The sequence below is a fragment of the Podarcis raffonei genome, chromosome 9, assembly GCF_027172205.1.
Source record: "Podarcis raffonei isolate rPodRaf1 chromosome 9, rPodRaf1.pri, whole genome shotgun sequence".
Taxonomy (NCBI): Eukaryota; Metazoa; Chordata; class Lepidosauria; order Squamata; family Lacertidae; genus Podarcis; species Podarcis raffonei.
Window position 1 is genome coordinate 30,170,663 of NC_070610.1, and position 18,579 is coordinate 30,189,241.

Genomic DNA, 18,579 nt, shown 5'->3' on the forward strand with positions numbered 1-18,579 from the left:
CCATCGATTCAGACAGTCTGTTTGGGGGTATAATGGCTTTGGAGAAGGAGCAGCCTGAAGAGCGTTCTTGGAATGGCCTACATACAATGAGATCCCTGTAGCAAAATGAAAGCGCCAAACTTAAGTGTACAATATGCAATTTACTCCCAACCTTGGTGACATAGTCTTTTGTGCAGAAGTAGACTAGACAGGGTGAGGGTAAGCTGATTATAATTATTCAAATTTTATTAACTTTGCCCCTTTTCTTCCCAATTTTAGCTGACTTAGCATTGGTTTTTTGTGATAAGCCTGAAAAGGCGAAGCTTCTGCTGGATAACATCGAGAAAGGAGAAATATCTGTCCTCAAGACAATTGTGATTATGGATCCCTTTGAGAGTGATCTTGCCACTCGTGGAAAGAAATGTGGAGTGGATGTAATCAGCATGAAAGAATTTGAGGTGAGCAAAGTAGTTTATGGGACAGCCACAAGTTTTGATGATACATCAAAATCAAGGGAAGAAAGAAGCAAAGTTTAGCAAGTTACAAAATGCTGATCTTTGACCAACAGGGTAAAGAATAAAGGTTGGACTTGCGTTGTGTAAAAGCTTGGATTTCCTGGCCAGTTTACAAATTAGTATTTCACAACATGGCACTAAACATTTGCTAAGATTAAAGATACACAACCTAGTATAACTGGTTCAAAGGTTGTGTCAATTGGGGGGGGGGAATCACACTTGAAAAATGTTAACGAGAACCTGTAGTCCTGATTTATAAAGTGTCACTGCAACAAAGATCAGAGGTCTTGTGCGCAAATCCATACTCCAAATGTACTTTGTGCTTCTGTAATGTAGTTCTCCAGTAAGCTTTCAAGTCTGACTTTTGAGGAGCCTGAACATTTAATTGGATGGCATGAAAAAGATCCAGCTTCCGAGTGTCTAGCGCTGATGCCTATGTGCTCCCAGTTAGGATTAGGCAAGTCAATTGAGACTATCACAAGACGAACCTCACTGGATCAGCGCAAAGGCCCATATAGACAAGTTTTTCTGTTCTCACAATAGCCAGACGGATGCCTGTGGGAGTCCTGCAAGCAGAATTTGAGCACAACAGCACTTGCCCCACCTGTGATGCCCAGGAACTGGTATTCAAAAGTATACGGTTCTGACAGTAGTGGTAGAACGTAGCCATCATGGCTAGCAACCATTGATGGCCTTATCCACCATGAATTTATGTAAAGCCATCCAGGTTGGGACATCATGGCCTCCTATGCAGGCAAACAGCAGAGTTTAACTATTTGCTGTGTGAAGTACTTTCTTTTGTGTGTCCTGAATCTCCCAACATTCCGCATCCTTAATGTACCTGAGTTCTTGTTTTACAAGGGCAAAATCCTCCTTTAGGTGACTGGCTTTCTACTGAAGCATCTGCAATATTATTTTGTGCTGAGGCTCAGGGATGTCCATTTCTGCCTGGACTTTACCCTACATATTCAGAATCCTATTGCCAATGTTTTGGTTACCAAAGTGTTTAAAAAGTGCTTGCACTTGCAGAAGAATTCCTGAATTTGCCAACAACATGTCCAAAGACCGGGTTGAACTCCCTCTGAAAGAACAGATACACAGTCTTGGGATGCTTCTGAATCCCACTTTGTCACTAGGGGCCTTGACCACAGTTATTCTGGACTGGGATACCTTGGCTACCGTTAAACTAGGCATTGGTAACTTCAAGACTGGATTACTGCAGCAAACTCCATGTGGGGCTTCCCTTGTAGTTGATCCAGAAACTTCCGTTAATGCAGAACGTTGCAGCACAGCTGCTGACAAGAATGAAATCTTGTCAATATATTACACCTGTGCTCAAAGATGTGTGCAAATTCAAGGTGTTAGTAAATAAAATCCTCAATAGCCTGGAATGAGATTATTCAAAGGGTCAACTTGCCCCATATGTCCCCACTTGATCAATTTGATATGTGGAACTTGCATTTTTGCAGAAGCCATATAATGTTCATTTCACATTTATGAGGAAGTCCGCCTTTTATTGTGGCAGTACCCATGCTGCAAAACTTCCTGCCTGGTAACATCAGGCAAGGTGTCTACTGTATTGTTTTAAGTGCCTTCTCAAAACTTCTGTTTCTTTATGCCTTTTCAAATACATAATTGCATTAGGTACACTTGTTTTCAATTTCTGTTGATCTGTAGTTTTTGATGCATAAAATATTTAGCTGGCTTAGTGTTTGTTATTGTTGTTGTAGCTGTTGTTATTAAATTGTCTATAGATTTTGTTAAATAAATAATTTGGAGTTCAACGCTGCTAAAGTAATATCACTGAAGCGTTTTCCTGGGGGAAAGATGGCTTTGTTTTTAATCTACTTGTTTATTCTTCACGGGAACCTGTTCAGACTAGGGTGGAATCTACACACATATAAAAACAGTTCTGAAAATGCTTTTTTAAAAGCGTTTTTTAAAATACACTGAATTCCATAACGATCGCCATCTAGTGTCACATTGTGTATTGCACTTAAAACACACTTAAAACGTTTTATTTGCAGCTGTATAGCTGAGTCCTAGCTCTTGCCTCCAGACTATCACCAGGTTTATTTGTTTCATTACTGGTAGAAATTCACTCATCATAGCCATACCACATGCATCTGTTTCGTTTCTGCTCCCCAGCCAAATGGCAACGTTCAGAAAACTAAAGAGGCCAGAGGCAGCACTGTTAAACTTAATATTAAACCAGTTTAATAATTTCTGGCTTGTGCCCTGAGGTGAAGTTTAGGGTGTGGATTTCCAAATGCTTGATTACCAGCATGAGCCTTTCTTCATTCACGGAAGGAGCTTTCCTTTATTTATTTAGTTTTAAGTGACAAATTTGAAAACCACAACAAGCAGTGTTTCTAAGTTACCTCATGCATATACCAAGGTGGAATTTACTACTAGTTGTATGTTGTGCCAGTTCAGATCTGTCCTGAATCAACTGCACGCAATCAAACAGCTCCCACTGGAGGTGCTCCAATTCTAGTTCACTGAGGGAGGGGAAAGGTCAGAACCTGCAGGCATTTGATGAGTACAGAGCATAAGCCTTGCCAGCTTTCCGAAACTTAATTGAGTTTAAAACCTGTCCAAGTGTATATCCTGTAAATGAGGAAAGCTGTCATTGTTTTAAGTGCTAGGTGAATAATTGTGCTTTCCCTTCCAAATAGTTGAGCCTTGGTTAGAAACCTATGAATGAAAAGTAGTTTTCACTGCTGCTCCTGAGAGAGCTTAAAGTAAGAGCTATGGAAATCCCAACCATCATTAGCTTCCTAACTTGCCATCTCTTTCTCTCTCTCCTTCTTGTCTTCCGTAAAGGCACTGGGAAGAGTCCACAAACACAAAGCTGTAGTAAGTATCATGCAGATTCTAATATAAAAATCTAGCTTACATTTTTTTTAACCTTTCAAACTGTGTGTGTGATCAGTTGTTAAAGACAGACTGATAGTCTAATTTCTTACTCTTCTTCTTAGCTTCCAAAACCAGAAGATCTAGCCATAATCTGTTTCACCAGTGGAACTACAGGTACACCTTAGAAGTACTGTAATGGGGAGACAACATTCTTTGGTTGGGGAAGTGAGATTAGAATTTTGAGATACTTTAGTGCTATAAAAGCAGATTCTATACTAAACTGCTATGAGCCCTAGTTTTTGATGGGTCACAGAAACTTCAGTTGTATGTCTAGGCTGCTGAGAAAGACAAAGGTTTTGGAGGTAGGGGAAATTATCCAGCCTTGCCCATATCCTGGATTTCTCTTCACATTTGGTAGGACATTTAAGGAAGCAAGATGGATTATGTGTATTCATTGTATAACCTATCATTCTTAAGCTCTTGCATATGTATACAAGCGTTTTCAGCAGCTTAGTTAGAAACTGGATGTATTCACTATTACATATATTAACACCTTTTTTCCTCTAGGAAACCCCAAGGGAGCAATGATTACTCACCAAAATATAGTGAGCAATATGTCGGCATTTGTGAAAGCTACAGAGGTAAAGTGTGATGGTAGAGTTTTTAAAAGCTTAGCGTGTACCTCACTTGGAATGGAAGCAGCTAAACCTTCCACAATGTACTATCCCTTGAACTTCTGAAACATTATATAACCAAACTGTTGGAGATAGACAACTGCATTGCACAATTAAAACTTTGTTAGCATTCTTTTTTAAAACAACAACAACAACACAAAGCTGCCCAATGATTATTTAATACTTGGACACTGTGGCAGTCTCCCCCAGCCTGGCACTTTCCAGATGTTTTCGATTCCTACTTGCAACATGCATGGCTGGTTGGCAGGGATTATGGGAGTTGTAGTCAAACAACACCTGGAGGGTAGTAGATGGGAAAGGCTGCTTTGTGAATTAATCTTAATTATAGTTGGGTTTAGAATGCACCCTGTCTTGAAGGTTCACTGAAATTAATTGTAAGGGGAACCAGAACATAGGTGTGTCTACTAAATTTCTTAATACTTCAGATTGCCTTATGGCACTAAGTGCTGTAGTGCTCAGAACAGTGTTGTAAGAATTACTGCGATAATATAAAGTGGGCCGGTGCTCCCACATGAATAGTGCTCTGAGTGGCTTTCCTAAGGCCACTGACATTTGATGGTTGAGATGGTATTTGGGCCAGATGCTATCTGACATGAAGCTTATCTCTATAACAAATGTTCCACCAGTTTTTCCCACATATTTTAATTCTAGCTAACGTAACCTAGTGTTAACTCTATAGCTACTTGTATTATTGCTTCTCTACTTGCCTGATTCGAAGAGCTCTCACATAAAGCACAGTATCAAAGATATCTGGATTTTAAAAAAAATAACAAGTAGATCAGTCGGTTTAAGAAGGAGGATCCAATCGAGGGATGATTGGATGACGCACTCAGCCCTTTATATCTGATGTTCCTATCTAGCTTTTCATATGATAGAACATCTCACTTATCCAGTTTTTCTTGTGAACTTGAGGCAAGAAAAAACTTTTCTAATATGTTTGTTATCAATAACCCAGGTTTAGACGCGAGAACCCTGTTAGCTGTGAAAGCCACACTGGAAATGATTGACACAACTTTCAAACCCCATTTTGCAGCTGATAGGGCAATGTGGTATAAAAAATAGTCTCCAGATTAACTTGATCAGCTAACTTGGGTTTTTGTTTAATTTGTAGCTTGCATTCTTTCCAGTTGCTTTGGTGGACATGTGTACTGGTTCTGTTTTAACTGACATAGAATAACAGGCGGGAATAAGTTGGTGACTTGGAACTGACATGGAATAACAGGCGGGAATAAGTTGGTGACTTGGAACTTCTCAACATCAGCAACTTTTAAAAAATACTGTAATCAAAAGACCAAACTTTGTTTCAACTCTTTTTAAAAATTCAAGGTTAACCATTAAAAAGATGGACTTTGGGATAAATATGTGTTCGGGTATCTATTCTTGCACTAAACAAATTTAACTCTTACATTTTTCTCTTTCTTTCCTTCTTATGGTGCTTCCACTGACAGAAAGCAGTTTTTCCTTCTACAGAAGATATTTTAATATCCTTCTTGCCTCTGGCCCACATGTTTGAGAGAGTTGTGGAGGTAGGAACCTGTATTTTCTATGTAACAACTGAGTAGTGTCCTCTTTTTGCAGAGTGGCTATATAATGAGTGCCAGAGACACACACATTTCCTATTTGCCTCTTGCGCATGCATTTGAAAGAATTATGCAGGTAAGACTCTTTCTTTGTGGGGAAGCAATTTTTTTGTCAGCCTGTCAACAAGTAAGTAAGCCTGTCAACAAGTAAGAAGAGCATCTAAGCCGGTATGTTGAAACGGAACAGAAAGGGGGGGGGATAAAACTTTTTCTTTTTTTATTACGATACTGCCTAACAACCCCCCTCCTAGAAGAACCGTCAATACAACCTATAGCAAGTGAGATGGGAAAATAAACTGTGTGGAAATAAAAATATCAACTAAAGCCTTTCTTTTTTGAAATATCTGGAAAGAAAATAAAAGGCTCTCCTGTGACACAGCTTTTAATCAGGATGCGCCATTATGAGACAGGCTACATTGCAGAGATTGATAGCCACAACCCTCGGGGGGGAGGGTTGAGAAGCACCACACTGTTCTGTGTATTTTAAGTGAGATTGTCTCATCCTCTGTCTCTAATGCTTTCTGAATGCCTTCAGTGCATTCCAAAAGTTGAAACATACAGCTCTACTGTAGACCAGTGAAAAAACGTTGGTGTGCTTGCTGATCTCTTTAGCCATATGTCTCCAGGCTAATTCACCAAGCAAGATGTGTAATTCCTACAGCATTTACCCAGCAAGAAATTCAGTGAACTTGCTGACTGAGTTAAGGATGAGATTTACCAATCTTGGTGCTAGATTGTGAGGCAGGAAACACAGTACGAACCAGACTAGTCAAACATTTGCATGCTCGTTGGCATTGGGGTGCGGAACATATTGAGGACCGTAACTTTTGTTTTAGTTGGGTGTGTGAGGCAAAAATGATAGAAATAAGTTTCTTAGACAGCACTGTTTTTCTTGGTAAAGATATTTGGTCAGAGTCTAGCTATGGCTAAGCAGTTAAACTTGTGATATGCCAAAAGAGTGTAAAGAATGCTTTAAACTACACTTAGAAAATATGCAGAATGTCCCTAATTTTTAACTTGGGCAAATCTACTTGTCCAGCCAGGTGGGTTTGGTTTTAATAATCTATATGGTCTCATTCAACAGTGCGTGATTCTCTGTCATGGAGCTCGGATAGGATTTTTCCAGGGAGACATCAGGCTACTTATGGATGACTTAAAAACTTTGCAGCCTACAGTGTTTCCAGTTGTGCCAAGACTGCTGAACAGAATGTTTGATAAAGTAAGTCCACAAGCAATAGAATCCAGTCCGTGCTTTCCTTCTCACTCCCCTTACAAGTTCAGAAGAGCACACTTTGCAGCTTAGTGAACCTGCCCGTAGCCATCAGGACGGACATCGCAAGCAAAGTTGCCTCTAGGATTTGCTCAGTGAACCGGTATCAATAAGCCAGTAAATGACCCGTGCAATTTTTTGCTGCAAACATAATAAAAAATGGTCTCTCTTCTCAGATCTTTGGCCAAGCAAATACTTCATTTAAGCGGTGGATATTGGATTTTGCTTCCAAGAGGAAAGAAGCGGAACTTAGAAGTGGCATAATTAGAAATAACAGCCTGTGGGATAAAATGATTTTCCGTAAAATACAGGTAACTATACCCCTGCATTTTTAAAAATGAAAATAGTGTGCTCACTGGAGGGGGCAGAAGCAATTGGGTTACAAGTACACCCTGCATGGCAGAAACATCCACTTTCAAGAGGGGATGGCTTCAAACAATCCCAATAAAGAGCCTTCCTCTTTTCCTGGCATAGAATTGCCAAATGGGGCCCACTTACACATTAATTTATTATGCAGTCATCCTGCCCTCAGCTCCTTTGGAAGGAAGGGCAGGATATACTTTTAATAAATGAATTAAATAAATGAAAATTGCCTTCTACTGTACATGCTTGGTTTTAGAATGGCCACTGATCTTCATTGCTGTGCCATGGAACAATTCCAAATGGTGAATTAACAAGGCAGCCAGTGGTACAGTGAATACTGTTCTAAGGAATAATCTCTTTATTCACTTAACTCACATGTACATAGAAACAATCAATGGGATTTGCACATTTGAGTCACATTGAGATGTATATCCAAGTGCCACCACCATAGCTTTTTCCTGGATGCTACTGTTGGATGCTACTGTTATGAAAATAATTGTGGACACTTCTCCCCCCCCCCTTTTCAGGCAAATCTGGGAGGAAAAGTCAGGCTAATGATAACAGGAGCAGCTCCTGTTTCTGCCAATGTACTGACCTTCCTACGAGCAGCTCTTGGTTGTCAGGTGAGTTTGGACTGTGCTCTACTTGTTATTTCGTAAAGTTTCCTTAAAGCATTTTTTTTTTATGTCAAGAATATAAATGCCATACTTTCCTCATAGTGTTAAAGTATAACCAAAAAGAGTAGAATCTGAGTAGGAGAGAAGCTAATGTGCAGGTTGTCTCACTCTAAGGATGTATTTGGGGGGTGGGATCACTTCTAGTAACATGTCATTAGATGCCCCACTACCAAAAACTAGCTCTCTTTTTGATAGCACGGTATTTCCATGAAATGGACAGTGGTCCACGAAAACTTATGCCATAATAAATTGGTCTGTCGTAAGGTGACACAAGGCCACTTATTGATTTTGCTGCAACAGACTTACATGCCTGTCCTTCTGAAGGCATTATGCCCATGAGTGGAAATCTCCCATTCCCAATGCACACTTAAAAGAGAGAGATGTGCTTCCACAATTCAGTGTGTTTGGCCTTTAGGTATAATGTTAGGCCAGGGGCTGGATGCTAATGTTTATTATTAAAACTGCAAGAATGTATTTCAGAAAACGCTCCAAATTGAAAGCAGATTGGATTTTGTTCAAATGTTCTAACAAAAGCTATGAGACTTGTGATTACTCACTAAAGACAGTTCTGTAGGAATGATTGTATATGTTGGAATTCTTACTGAAAATATTGGTAGTGCAGGAGGGTAGAGAGACCATGGATGGCTTAGCAAAAATGAATCCTACATTCGTACAGGGTTTTTGTAAAAGCTTAGCCTGCATATTGCCTATAGTTCTGGTGTTGTTTTTTTGGTGTTAAAGAAACAACAGAATAGGAGAGGGGCTATAAAAGCTCCAATGGCTAATTTGTATACTCTGTTTAACAGTTTTATGAAGGCTATGGACAGACAGAATGCACAGCTGGATGTTCCCTAACAGTACCTGGTGACTGGACTGCTGGTAGGGCTTCTGTGTTCTTTCTTGAAACGTTGTTAAAAAGATGGCATGGTAACTCAAGCATGAAGTGAGCCTTCCAAAGAAGTTTATGGATTGTTAGTGCAAGGAAAGGAAAATTGTCTTGCTTCCAGTAGTGGTCCACATACCTGGTGTTCTGGAAATAAAGGGAGTCTTGCTGTTCTGCTCTGTGCATTCCGACAGAGGGTGGAGCTTTTCAATTTGCATTTAATTTCCATATTAGACTGGAATTGATAGTATATTCCATATATCTGGTGGAGATCGGCTGTGGAAGTTCATGATAGCAGAACCAGCCATCTTCATATTACACCGCTCCTTGCTTGACTACATTGGCTGCCAATTAGTTTCCAGACCCAGTTCAAAGTATTGTTTTTGATCTATAAAGCCTTAAATGGCTCAGGACCACAATACCTCAAGGACCACATCTCTCCATATGAACCTAACCCAGGCTTCCTCAACCTTGGCCCTCCAGATGTTTTTGGCCTACAACTCCCATGATCCCTAGCTAGCAGGACTGATGGGAATTGTAGTCTCAAAACATCTGGAAGGCCAAGGCTGAGGAAGCCTGACCTACCCAGACCCTGAGATCATCCTCTGAGGTCCTTCTTTGTATGCCGCCTCCTTGAGAGGTCCTGAGGATAGCAATGTGAGAAAAGGCCTTTTCTGCAGTGACTCCCTGTTAGTGGAATGCTCTCCCCAAGGAGGTTTGGCTGGTGCCTTCATGATACACTTTTAGGCCCCAGACCTTTGGCTGATTAACATCCTATTCCTTTTTAAATGTTTGTGGGAAGGGGAGGGGTTTTATTTATTTGTTGTTTTTGTCCTTGTTTTCCAATGTATTTTGTGTTTTTTAAATCTTATATATTTATGTTGTTAACCACTCTGAGATCTACGGATGAAGTGCAGTATGCTAATTTAATAAACAAAATAAAAATAAAATTTGCGCACTAAGTACCAGCTTGCCTGGCTGCACTTGAACTCAAGTCGGGTTCCCACTGGTTATTTTGATAAGACCAGACGAACACAGTAGCTAATCACAGATCTAGCTACTTTAATGAAAGTAAGCCTTGGATGCAAATGCATACATGGAAAGCCCTGTGTAACGCAATAAGGCATTGTGGTAAAAAAGCACTGGGCATTACATACAGATACAGCAATGCCATCACTGAAGCAATACCATACACTGCAGTTTCCAGTGTAACATTTAGGTCACATGGATCTCTCTCTATAGTCAATGACCATGAGCAAATTTGGTATGTATGAGTTGACTCTAGAAGAGTTTGTTTTGATCAGTGTCATGGCTGGGAGCCTTAATACAACTTTAAAAAGCTGAGGTCAAAGTACCCTTTGAAACATTCAAAACTCAGGCTTGGGACCATGAGAAAACAATAAAACTGCAGTCTGAATGACGCCACTTCTGCTTATATAGAGCTACAGTTATAAAGTGAGTACTATTGCCACATGCTTAAAGACGTTATTTATCCAACAAATAGGTCACGTTGGTGCCCCAATGCCTTGCAACATTGTAAAGCTTGTTGACGTTGAAGAAATGAATTATTTTGCTGCCAAAGGAGAGGGTGAGGTAAGTAGCACTCTAAATCCAAGCAATGGACCTATGCCAGGAGTCCTCCGTCTCAAATTGTACCCATTGTTTAAAAATAAATACAATCTACTGTATTTTTCGCTCCATTGGACGCACCCGACCATAGGGCGCATCTAGTTTTTAGAGGAGGAAAACAAGGAAAAAATATTCTGAATCAAATGTTGTATAAACTACTGTATTTAATAAACAACCGGTATATCAGAATCACATTACAGCCATGTAAAGTGAACAGCAGTCAACAATGGCATTAAGAACCATCATCACTGTCATTAACAAATGAAGAGAGACTTTAAGGTTTGAGTACTCTTCTAGTCTTCTATGAACCCCAAGAACTCATCACTGCTAAAGTCAGAATTTATGAAGCTCAGTTGCTCACAGTCACTGACATCACTTTCTTCGCTATCTTCATGTAAAATACCATCTTCGTATCCATCCAAAGCATTGCTAATGCCACATTTTTCCTCTCAATCCTCTTCCTCCCCTCTCTCAGCGAACAGCCTGCCAGCTGCTCGCAAACATTCCCTTTACTTGAATTACAGTCAAGAAACAGCCAAGCAGAGCTTCTCAGCGGCAGGCTTGGGAGGCTTTCCTTTTCCCCACTTTTTTCTCCCCCCCCCCCAAAGCAGGACAGTCCCCTTTTCCAGCCTCCTCCTCTCCATCCCTTTCACCCAAACTCCTCAGGTGACGTCTACAATTTCTCTCCTTCACTGCTCCCTCTCCTTTGCTCTCTACCATGACTCTCCACTCACGGCAACCTATCTCCCTTCACCCAGCTTCTTGGTCCCCCTCCTCTCCGTCCTCTTCCTCCCCTCTCTCAGTGAACAGCCTGCCCGCTGCTCCAAACCTTGAGGGGAAGGGCAGGCTGTTGGCAGAGCAGCACCCCCACCCCCATTCAGCAGCCTAGGAGCGTGAGGCATGGGCGCACAGCCTGCCCACTGCTCCAAACCTTGAGGGGAAGGGCAGGCTGCTGGCAGAGCAGCACCCCCCCCAACCCCGTTCAGCAGCCCTGGAGCATGGGGCATGGGCGCACAGCCTTCCCGTTGCTCCAAAGCTTCCCAGGGCTGCAGAGGGAAGCCGAGGCTGCCGGCAGACGAGCGAGGCTCTCCCCACCTCCCCCATTCAACAGCCCAGAAGCGCAGGGGATGGGCGCACAGCCCTCCCGATGCTCCAAAGCTTCCCGGGGCTGCAGGGGGAAGCCGAGGCTGCCGGCAGGGGAGCGCGGCTCCACCACCACTACCAAAGACCAGTCCAAGAGTGTGCTGCACTCCGGCAATTTGGTTCCAGGGACCACACATTCGCTCCATAGGACGCACAGACATTTCCCCTTACTTTTAAGAGTAAAAAAATGTGTCCAATGGTGCGAAAAATACGGTATATCCAAAGAAACCATTAAAAAACCTCATTCAGTTTAATGACCTCGGATTGTGATCTTGATCAATGCAGTTTGTCATACAGAGACAAATGCTCTGGTAATGTCACTAAAGCATGAGATTAGAGAGAATCGCTCTTGAGTGAGATGCACTGGCTACAGTAAATGAGCTTTATTCCCACTCCATCCTAACACTGAAACACTTAATAGGAGAAACCTGTCCTGCAGATTTTTTTACAGAGCGTGTGTTCCATTCTATTTCAGGTTTGCATAAAAGGGCCAAATGTGTTCCTAGGCTATCTGAAGGAACCCGAAAAGACTGCAGAAGTTCTTGACAAAGATGGCTGGGTACACACCGGAGATATCGGGAAATGGTTACCAGTAAGTAAACCTGTAAATCGAGCATTTTGAGACATAAGAACAAATATCAAGATGGCTTGCCATTGCTTTAATTCCACAGATAGAGAAGTCCAGTCTTTCCATTGCCCTACATATCTTCTTTCCTCTTTGCATTCTTTTTGAACTTCACAAACATACTTTATCCTCCTTTAAGAGTGTTTCAGGTTAGAATGGGAAAGAAAGGTACCAGAGGTCTGCTTCAGTCCTTTAATCAGAAACTAATTAAAATGCAAAAATTAATGCAAGTTAGTAAGAACGATGGATTGCTAATCCTACTCAGAGTAGACCCATTGAAGTTAATGGATACAATTAATGTAGTCCATTGATGCTTTTGAATTATGGTACTGGAGGAGACTCTTGAGAGTCCAATGGACTGCAAGAAGATCAAACCTATCCATTCTTAAGGAAATCAGCCCTGAGTGCTCACTGGAAGGACAGATCCTGAAGCTGAGACTCCAGTACTTTGGCCACCTTATGAGAAGAGAAGACTCCCTGGAAAAGATCCTGATGTTGGGAAAGATGGAGGGCACAAGGAGAAGGGGATGACAGAGGACGAGATGGTTGGACAGTGTTCTCGTAGCTACCAGCATGAGTTTGACCAAACTGGGGGAGCCAGTGGAAGACAGGAGTGCCTGGCGTGCTCTGGTCCATGGGGTCACGAAGAGTCGGACATGACTAAACAACAACACAATGTAATCCATTGATTTTTATGGGTCTGTTCCAAGTAGGACTTAGTGGAAAACAACCCAATGTTCTCTTAAGCTTCACTCACAGAAAAAGTCTGTGATTTGATGCAGCATCATACTGCTAAGCCTTTAGAAGTAACTTAAGCATGTCCTTGTCTGCATGTGTAGATCAAATTGCCTGTTGTACAAGTGTCATCAAGATGGCAAGCCAAAGTACTGAATAATATGCAGTTAATTACAAAAAACAACAACCCAAGTTAATGACAGAAACAGCATTCAGACTGGAGGGGTGACTACTTGGTTTAATCCTACAAGGGATGGAAAAGAGGGAAATAGTCAAATAATAAGGGAACAGCAACAGATGCCAGAAATGTGAAGCTTCTAATTAGACAAGAGGAATCTGAGAATAAACAACACTGGAGACAGCAATGTACATTCTAGAGACTATGTCCCTTTTTAAATACTGAACCAGTTTCATTCTGACTTACACAGACCGTTTCTTCCAGCTACTATACTTAAGGGTCAGTCAACACCACCATCAGGATTGTGATGTAGAAGCTGGCCTTTCAGTGGAGTTAAGACAATGCAAAATTCATATTACCACAATTACTACATTTCTTTATGTTGACATGCCATCTGCAACTGTTAGACAACTAGTAGAAAGGCCCAGCTGTGGATCGATATATCAACAACATGAGGAATGGATGAATATGTCCAGGGATTTAGCAGTGCAACCCTCTGATTACCTGCGACCTGTAGGGGCAGGAAGAGGTGGATCAGTCACAGCAACTGCACCTCCAGGAGTTCCCGATTGCTACAGTGGATAAACTGCAGCAAATTGCTGTAATAGAGTGTGCTGCCACCAGAACACAGCTGCACAGTATACCTGATAGGGTTCAAACTGCAAAGCTAAGTTGCATAGTATCTCTCCTGGGATACCAACCTTAATACATAGAATGCCAGGCATTTCAGACTCTTCCCCAAGACAGATGATTAAGCAGCCCAGAACATTTAGTACCCAGCCAACGAATGGAGGAGGGCGACAATATACCACTGTAGCAGCTGAGGCCTCTTTACTAGGAGAACTTGGGGATGCATTCTAAGTAGTCTGAGGCATTCATCCCATCACCATTGACAAAGTTGGGACAGTGTATTATGCAATGAATGTAAATGAACGAATCTTTGATTTATTTGACACTTGCTTGTAACATGCTCATAACTGATACATTAGAACTGCTTGTTCTAATGTAGGCATAAATCAGAGAGAGAGAGAGAGAGAGAGAGAGAGAGAGAGAGAGAGAGAGAGAGATAGTTGTTCCAGATGATTCAGAGATAATGAGCAAGGTCAAATGCTACTGTGAACTATTCCTTCTATTGAGTTTTCTGCTAGCACTTGTGTTATTGTTCATGGAGCAATGTGGTCCTGAATTCATTACGTGAACAGTTCTTAGGAGTAAGCTAACTATTATTATTGTGTTACAGAATGGTACACTGAAGATAATTGATAGGAAAAAACATATATTCAAACTTGCACAAGGAGAATATATTGCACCAGAAAAAATAGAGAATGTTTATATGAGGAGTGAGCCTGTTGCCCAGATATTTGTCTATGGTGAAAGTTTGCAGGTATGTTTACCTTATATTGCTTATTTGGGAAAAGCCTATTTTTTAAAAGATATTTATTTCTGTGGTAGTACTAATGTGTATATTTAGGCTACCTGATACAAGCCAGACTTGATGAATGTCTAATCTATGCCAGGAAACATTCTTCCATAAATGTTGAGTCTTAAATGTGAAGTCCTTAGAATTTTAGGGCAGATTTATTTAAATATTTACATCCCATTTTCAAACCTGCAATGAGACCTTTAAGAAGGGCAACCTAATTTGAGACCATCATAATGAGCTAAAAATGATGACCCAAACCTAATAACTCAGCACCAAGATTTAAACCTGCTGGAATAAAAATATTATGTTTTGTCATTGAAAGGCCATTCGAATCTCTTCATAGTGTCTTCTCCTACCTGCAGTGATGCAACAAACCCCTCAATAGCATTGACAATAGCATAGCTTGCTACCTGACTGTACTTTGCGGGGTGGGGTGGGGGGTTCTCAGAGAAACTTCTAAAATGAATTGTCAGTGGGCAGCTTCTAACATGCTCCCTTACTTCTACTTAGGCTTTCCTAATAGGAATTGTAGTACCAGATCCAGATGTTTTGTGTAGCTGGGCCAAGAAAAAAGGACTGGGAGGCACCTATGAAGAACTATGCAGGAGCAAGGTAAGGGATTGGATCTGTGATTTAGAGAAGTCTATTCTTCCCACCCTTTTCATAAGCTTCATCCAGGCATCCATTCTGCTCCTGAGACCACAGCGTGGCAGGTGAACGGGGGTTACACCTGCTAGCTTCATCACAATGTCTACACATCATCGCAGTCTGCTTTTGTGCTCTGGCTAGCATTGCCTAGAGGGTTGACTAGGGGTCAATGTGGCCCTCAGTCCACAAAAGCTTAGCAACCTCTGGTCTAAAGGATGTGGTGACTCTACTCATATGTTTCCCTCAAGCAACTGAGAGTCCTGGATTACTGAAACATTCAGTCTCATGGGGGAGCCTATGCATGTACAGCTAGCTCCTCCCTTTTAGATCTTCAATGAACACATACAGGTGAGGGGTGGATAAAGGTGGTTAACTATCCACAATAAAACGTGCACTTTTGATAGCTGGTCCACAAATAGTTCAGAAATACTTTTCTCAGTATTGTTCTATAACTCTTATTATTCTGAATCCCAATAGGACATTAAAAAATATATTCTGGAAGACCTGTTGAAAGTTGGGAAAGAGTTTGGCTTGAAGTCCTTTGAACAGGTGAGTATCTCTTTGAAGTTTCAACTATAATACTTTGATTTCATATTAAACTGCTTTATTTGCATAGTTTTGCAGCTGGAAACTTTAACTGGTTCATTATTAAATCAAAGCTCTATTTTTAGAACAAACTTGAATCTGTGGGGCTGATTTTTGAGAATACATCTTAATTTCTTCCCACTTCTACTGCAATAGGGAATAGAATAGAGGTGTCTTTCTCTTTCCCTCTTGAGTGTCAGTTATGTAATTTTATCACGAAGACAAAATAAACCTAATGCTGCAAACAAGTAATGAAAGCAGTTTTAAGATCAAAAGTTTAAAATATAAATTGACAAAATATAACCAATAGAATATGCCTAGCACTGTGTTTGTGTATCAATAATAAGCCAAATGCTGTAATGTACAAATAGTAATAAATTCAAAGAAAATGCTATAATAACTGGATGTGTTTCAACCCAAGTGATCATCTTCAGTGGTACCACAAAATATTACAAAAATTTCAGCCTCATCAACCAGCATGCTTGTGAACAATATAAAATAATCTGCTAGGCATATTTTATTGGTTTATTTTTTATTTTCTAACTTTTCCTTTAGTTTTCATTGTTAAATCCTACTTTGCAGAGTTGTACTGCTGAGTATTCCTAACATAAATCACTTAGAACAAACTGTTCTGAACATTATCTCATATATTTCAAAATGCCAATTTTGTTGTTAATACTAGTTAATGAAAGAAGTATGCAAAATCTGACTTCCTGTCTTATCTTTCCAGGTCAAAGGCATTACCCTTCACCCTGAAATGTTCTCTGTCGAGAATGGCCTGCTAACACCAACATTAAAGGCAAAGAGACCAGAGCTACGCAAATACTTCAAGTCCCAGATAGAAGAACTCTATGCCAATATACAGATGTAACTGAGGGAAACTGTTGGAGAGAATGGCATTTGCTATTGACCTTCATATCTCTAAATTGACTACAGCAAATATAGGGAAGGAAACAGTGCAATCATTAACTTGTACGCAAAGGGTACTCGACATAGGAAAACTGAAGAAAATGGAACACTGCCTTACTGTCCACTTGTGTTGCAGACCATTTTTTATGGTGACATACAACTTCTTCAATGCGCCTTAAAACTGTAAATGGTATCTATGTGATTTGTAAGTTATTTAAGACTTCCTCAGCCAAAAATGTGACTCTCTCCAAGGCATGTAAAGGGATGTGTGTGTGTGTTGCTAGCACATTTTATTGTCTTTAGTATATTGTGCAGCTGGTGGTTTCTGCCCCATGGAGATTTTTAGTGCACATTGAGAAAGGCAGGTCCCTTAGGACGCTGGCAGAAACTTGGCTACTTTGGTTTCCTGTTGACTCCTTTGAAGCTTTTCTGGGTGTGTCTTATGCCCTAGGAATCTAGATGAAACTACCAATGCAATACATGTTGACTTCATGAGCTCCAGAGATGGTTGGGCCATTGCAACATCATGCTGTAGCATGCATGTGGATGGAATTCCAGTGCTGGGGCTAACTGTCATGCTCATTCATTGTTGGCCACTAGATTGCCAGAGCAGGCTTAACCTTGGCCACTTTTAACTTGATTATCTTTGTGCAAAGTTGGCTTCTGCTTCACACTATTCTCACTTTCTGATCTCCAGTATACAAAAAAGCCAGAAACTGGGATGTGGTTTAACATGGGACATTCTTTCATTAGGCATGAAGTGGGGAAAGATATTTCAGTTACCATGTATCTGCACCTGTATTTCATTGGGTGGGGGGAATGAAATTGAGATGCCTTGTAATAATCCATGCTTGAGGGTTTTTCCACATAGCAAGTCATAAATTCCTGTTTAAGTATATGTAAACAAGCACAATGAAGTTTGCACTAAAGATTGTGTAACTGTAATGCACTACTCAGTTGTATAATTTCATACATATGTACCCTAATTGCACAGCCAAGCCAATACTCATAGAGTATTAAGTCACTTGTTACATTGGAGTTCGAATGTTTGCTTAGTGTTGGCTATTTCTATATTTTATAAACCAAAATTTCCAAAAAACCAATGAAGGAAACCAAAATAAATATTTCTGCATTTAATTTGAGTAAACCTTTTTAAGAAATTGCATCAAATGTTCATAACAATGGGAACCACTGTCTGAAAAGTGTGGCATGGTAAAATGTAGTTTAAAAGAAACTGAGTATTACTAATTTATTTATGGGGTGAGGGGAGTTACTTGAAGTACTTAATCATGTTCCAAATGAAGCCAAAGAAAAAGAAATTGTAGGATCCTTAAAGTTGCTCTGCTGGATTTTCAACTCTTGCTTTCTCTCGCAGGAGTTCTCTGCAATTATGGTGAAACAATAAACACACAACTCTGTGTACACCTATTGCAGAGAGCTCTTTGCAAATTCAGAGTGCTCAGCCTGTTAATAATCATGGGCTATAGCTTACTACATGAGCAAGAGGAAACCAGTAGCTCATAAGAGGAGCTTGTGGTACAGTTAACATCTGCAGTGGTCTGAAAAAAGCTTGTTAAGAACTTAAGAAGAGCGCTGCTGGATCAGACCAAAGCGTCTCATCTAATCCAGTGTCCTGTTTTCAGTAACCACCCAGATGCACTCAGGTCCTGCTTTCAGTTTCCCATAGGCAACCATGCATTTGAGCTTCCCAGCAACTGCCTTATTCAAAAGACTGCTCCTACAAAAATAACCTGAGGTCATACAATGGCTTTCTCCTTCCCCATTGCTGCTCCATTACCAAAACCCTTTGACTAGCGTGGGGTGTTTGTTTGTTTGTTTGTTTGTTTGTAGCTCTTATATCTGCAAAAAGTTTGGCTCCACAA

The 18,579-nt window shown here is 40.7% G+C and overlaps 1 protein-coding gene across 3 annotated transcripts in view; it reads left to right on the forward strand.

Annotated features, from left to right (window-relative positions):
• The window catches only part of ACSL1 (acyl-CoA synthetase long chain family member 1), a 41,491-nt gene extending 23,658 nt beyond the window's left edge, over positions 1 to 17,833 (forward strand). For all 3 annotated transcript variants that reach the window (XM_053402502.1, XM_053402504.1, XM_053402503.1), the window contains exons 7-21: positions 259 to 437; positions 3,321 to 3,353; positions 3,476 to 3,527; positions 3,921 to 3,994; positions 5,497 to 5,574; positions 6,713 to 6,847; positions 7,075 to 7,209; positions 7,789 to 7,884; positions 8,745 to 8,817; positions 10,326 to 10,414; positions 12,069 to 12,185; positions 14,372 to 14,515; positions 15,065 to 15,166; positions 15,680 to 15,751; positions 16,518 to 17,833. In XM_053402502.1, coding sequence (XP_053258477.1) covers positions 259 to 437; positions 3,321 to 3,353; positions 3,476 to 3,527; positions 3,921 to 3,994; positions 5,497 to 5,574; positions 6,713 to 6,847; positions 7,075 to 7,209; positions 7,789 to 7,884; positions 8,745 to 8,817; positions 10,326 to 10,414; positions 12,069 to 12,185; positions 14,372 to 14,515; positions 15,065 to 15,166; positions 15,680 to 15,751; positions 16,518 to 16,658 — 1,520 coding nt within the window. In that variant the 3' untranslated portion in view covers positions 16,659 to 17,833. The remainder of the gene's footprint in view (positions 1 to 258; positions 438 to 3,320; positions 3,354 to 3,475; positions 3,528 to 3,920; positions 3,995 to 5,496; positions 5,575 to 6,712; positions 6,848 to 7,074; positions 7,210 to 7,788; positions 7,885 to 8,744; positions 8,818 to 10,325; positions 10,415 to 12,068; positions 12,186 to 14,371; positions 14,516 to 15,064; positions 15,167 to 15,679; positions 15,752 to 16,517) is intronic.
• The last annotated feature ends 746 nt before the right edge of the window (positions 17,834 to 18,579 follow it).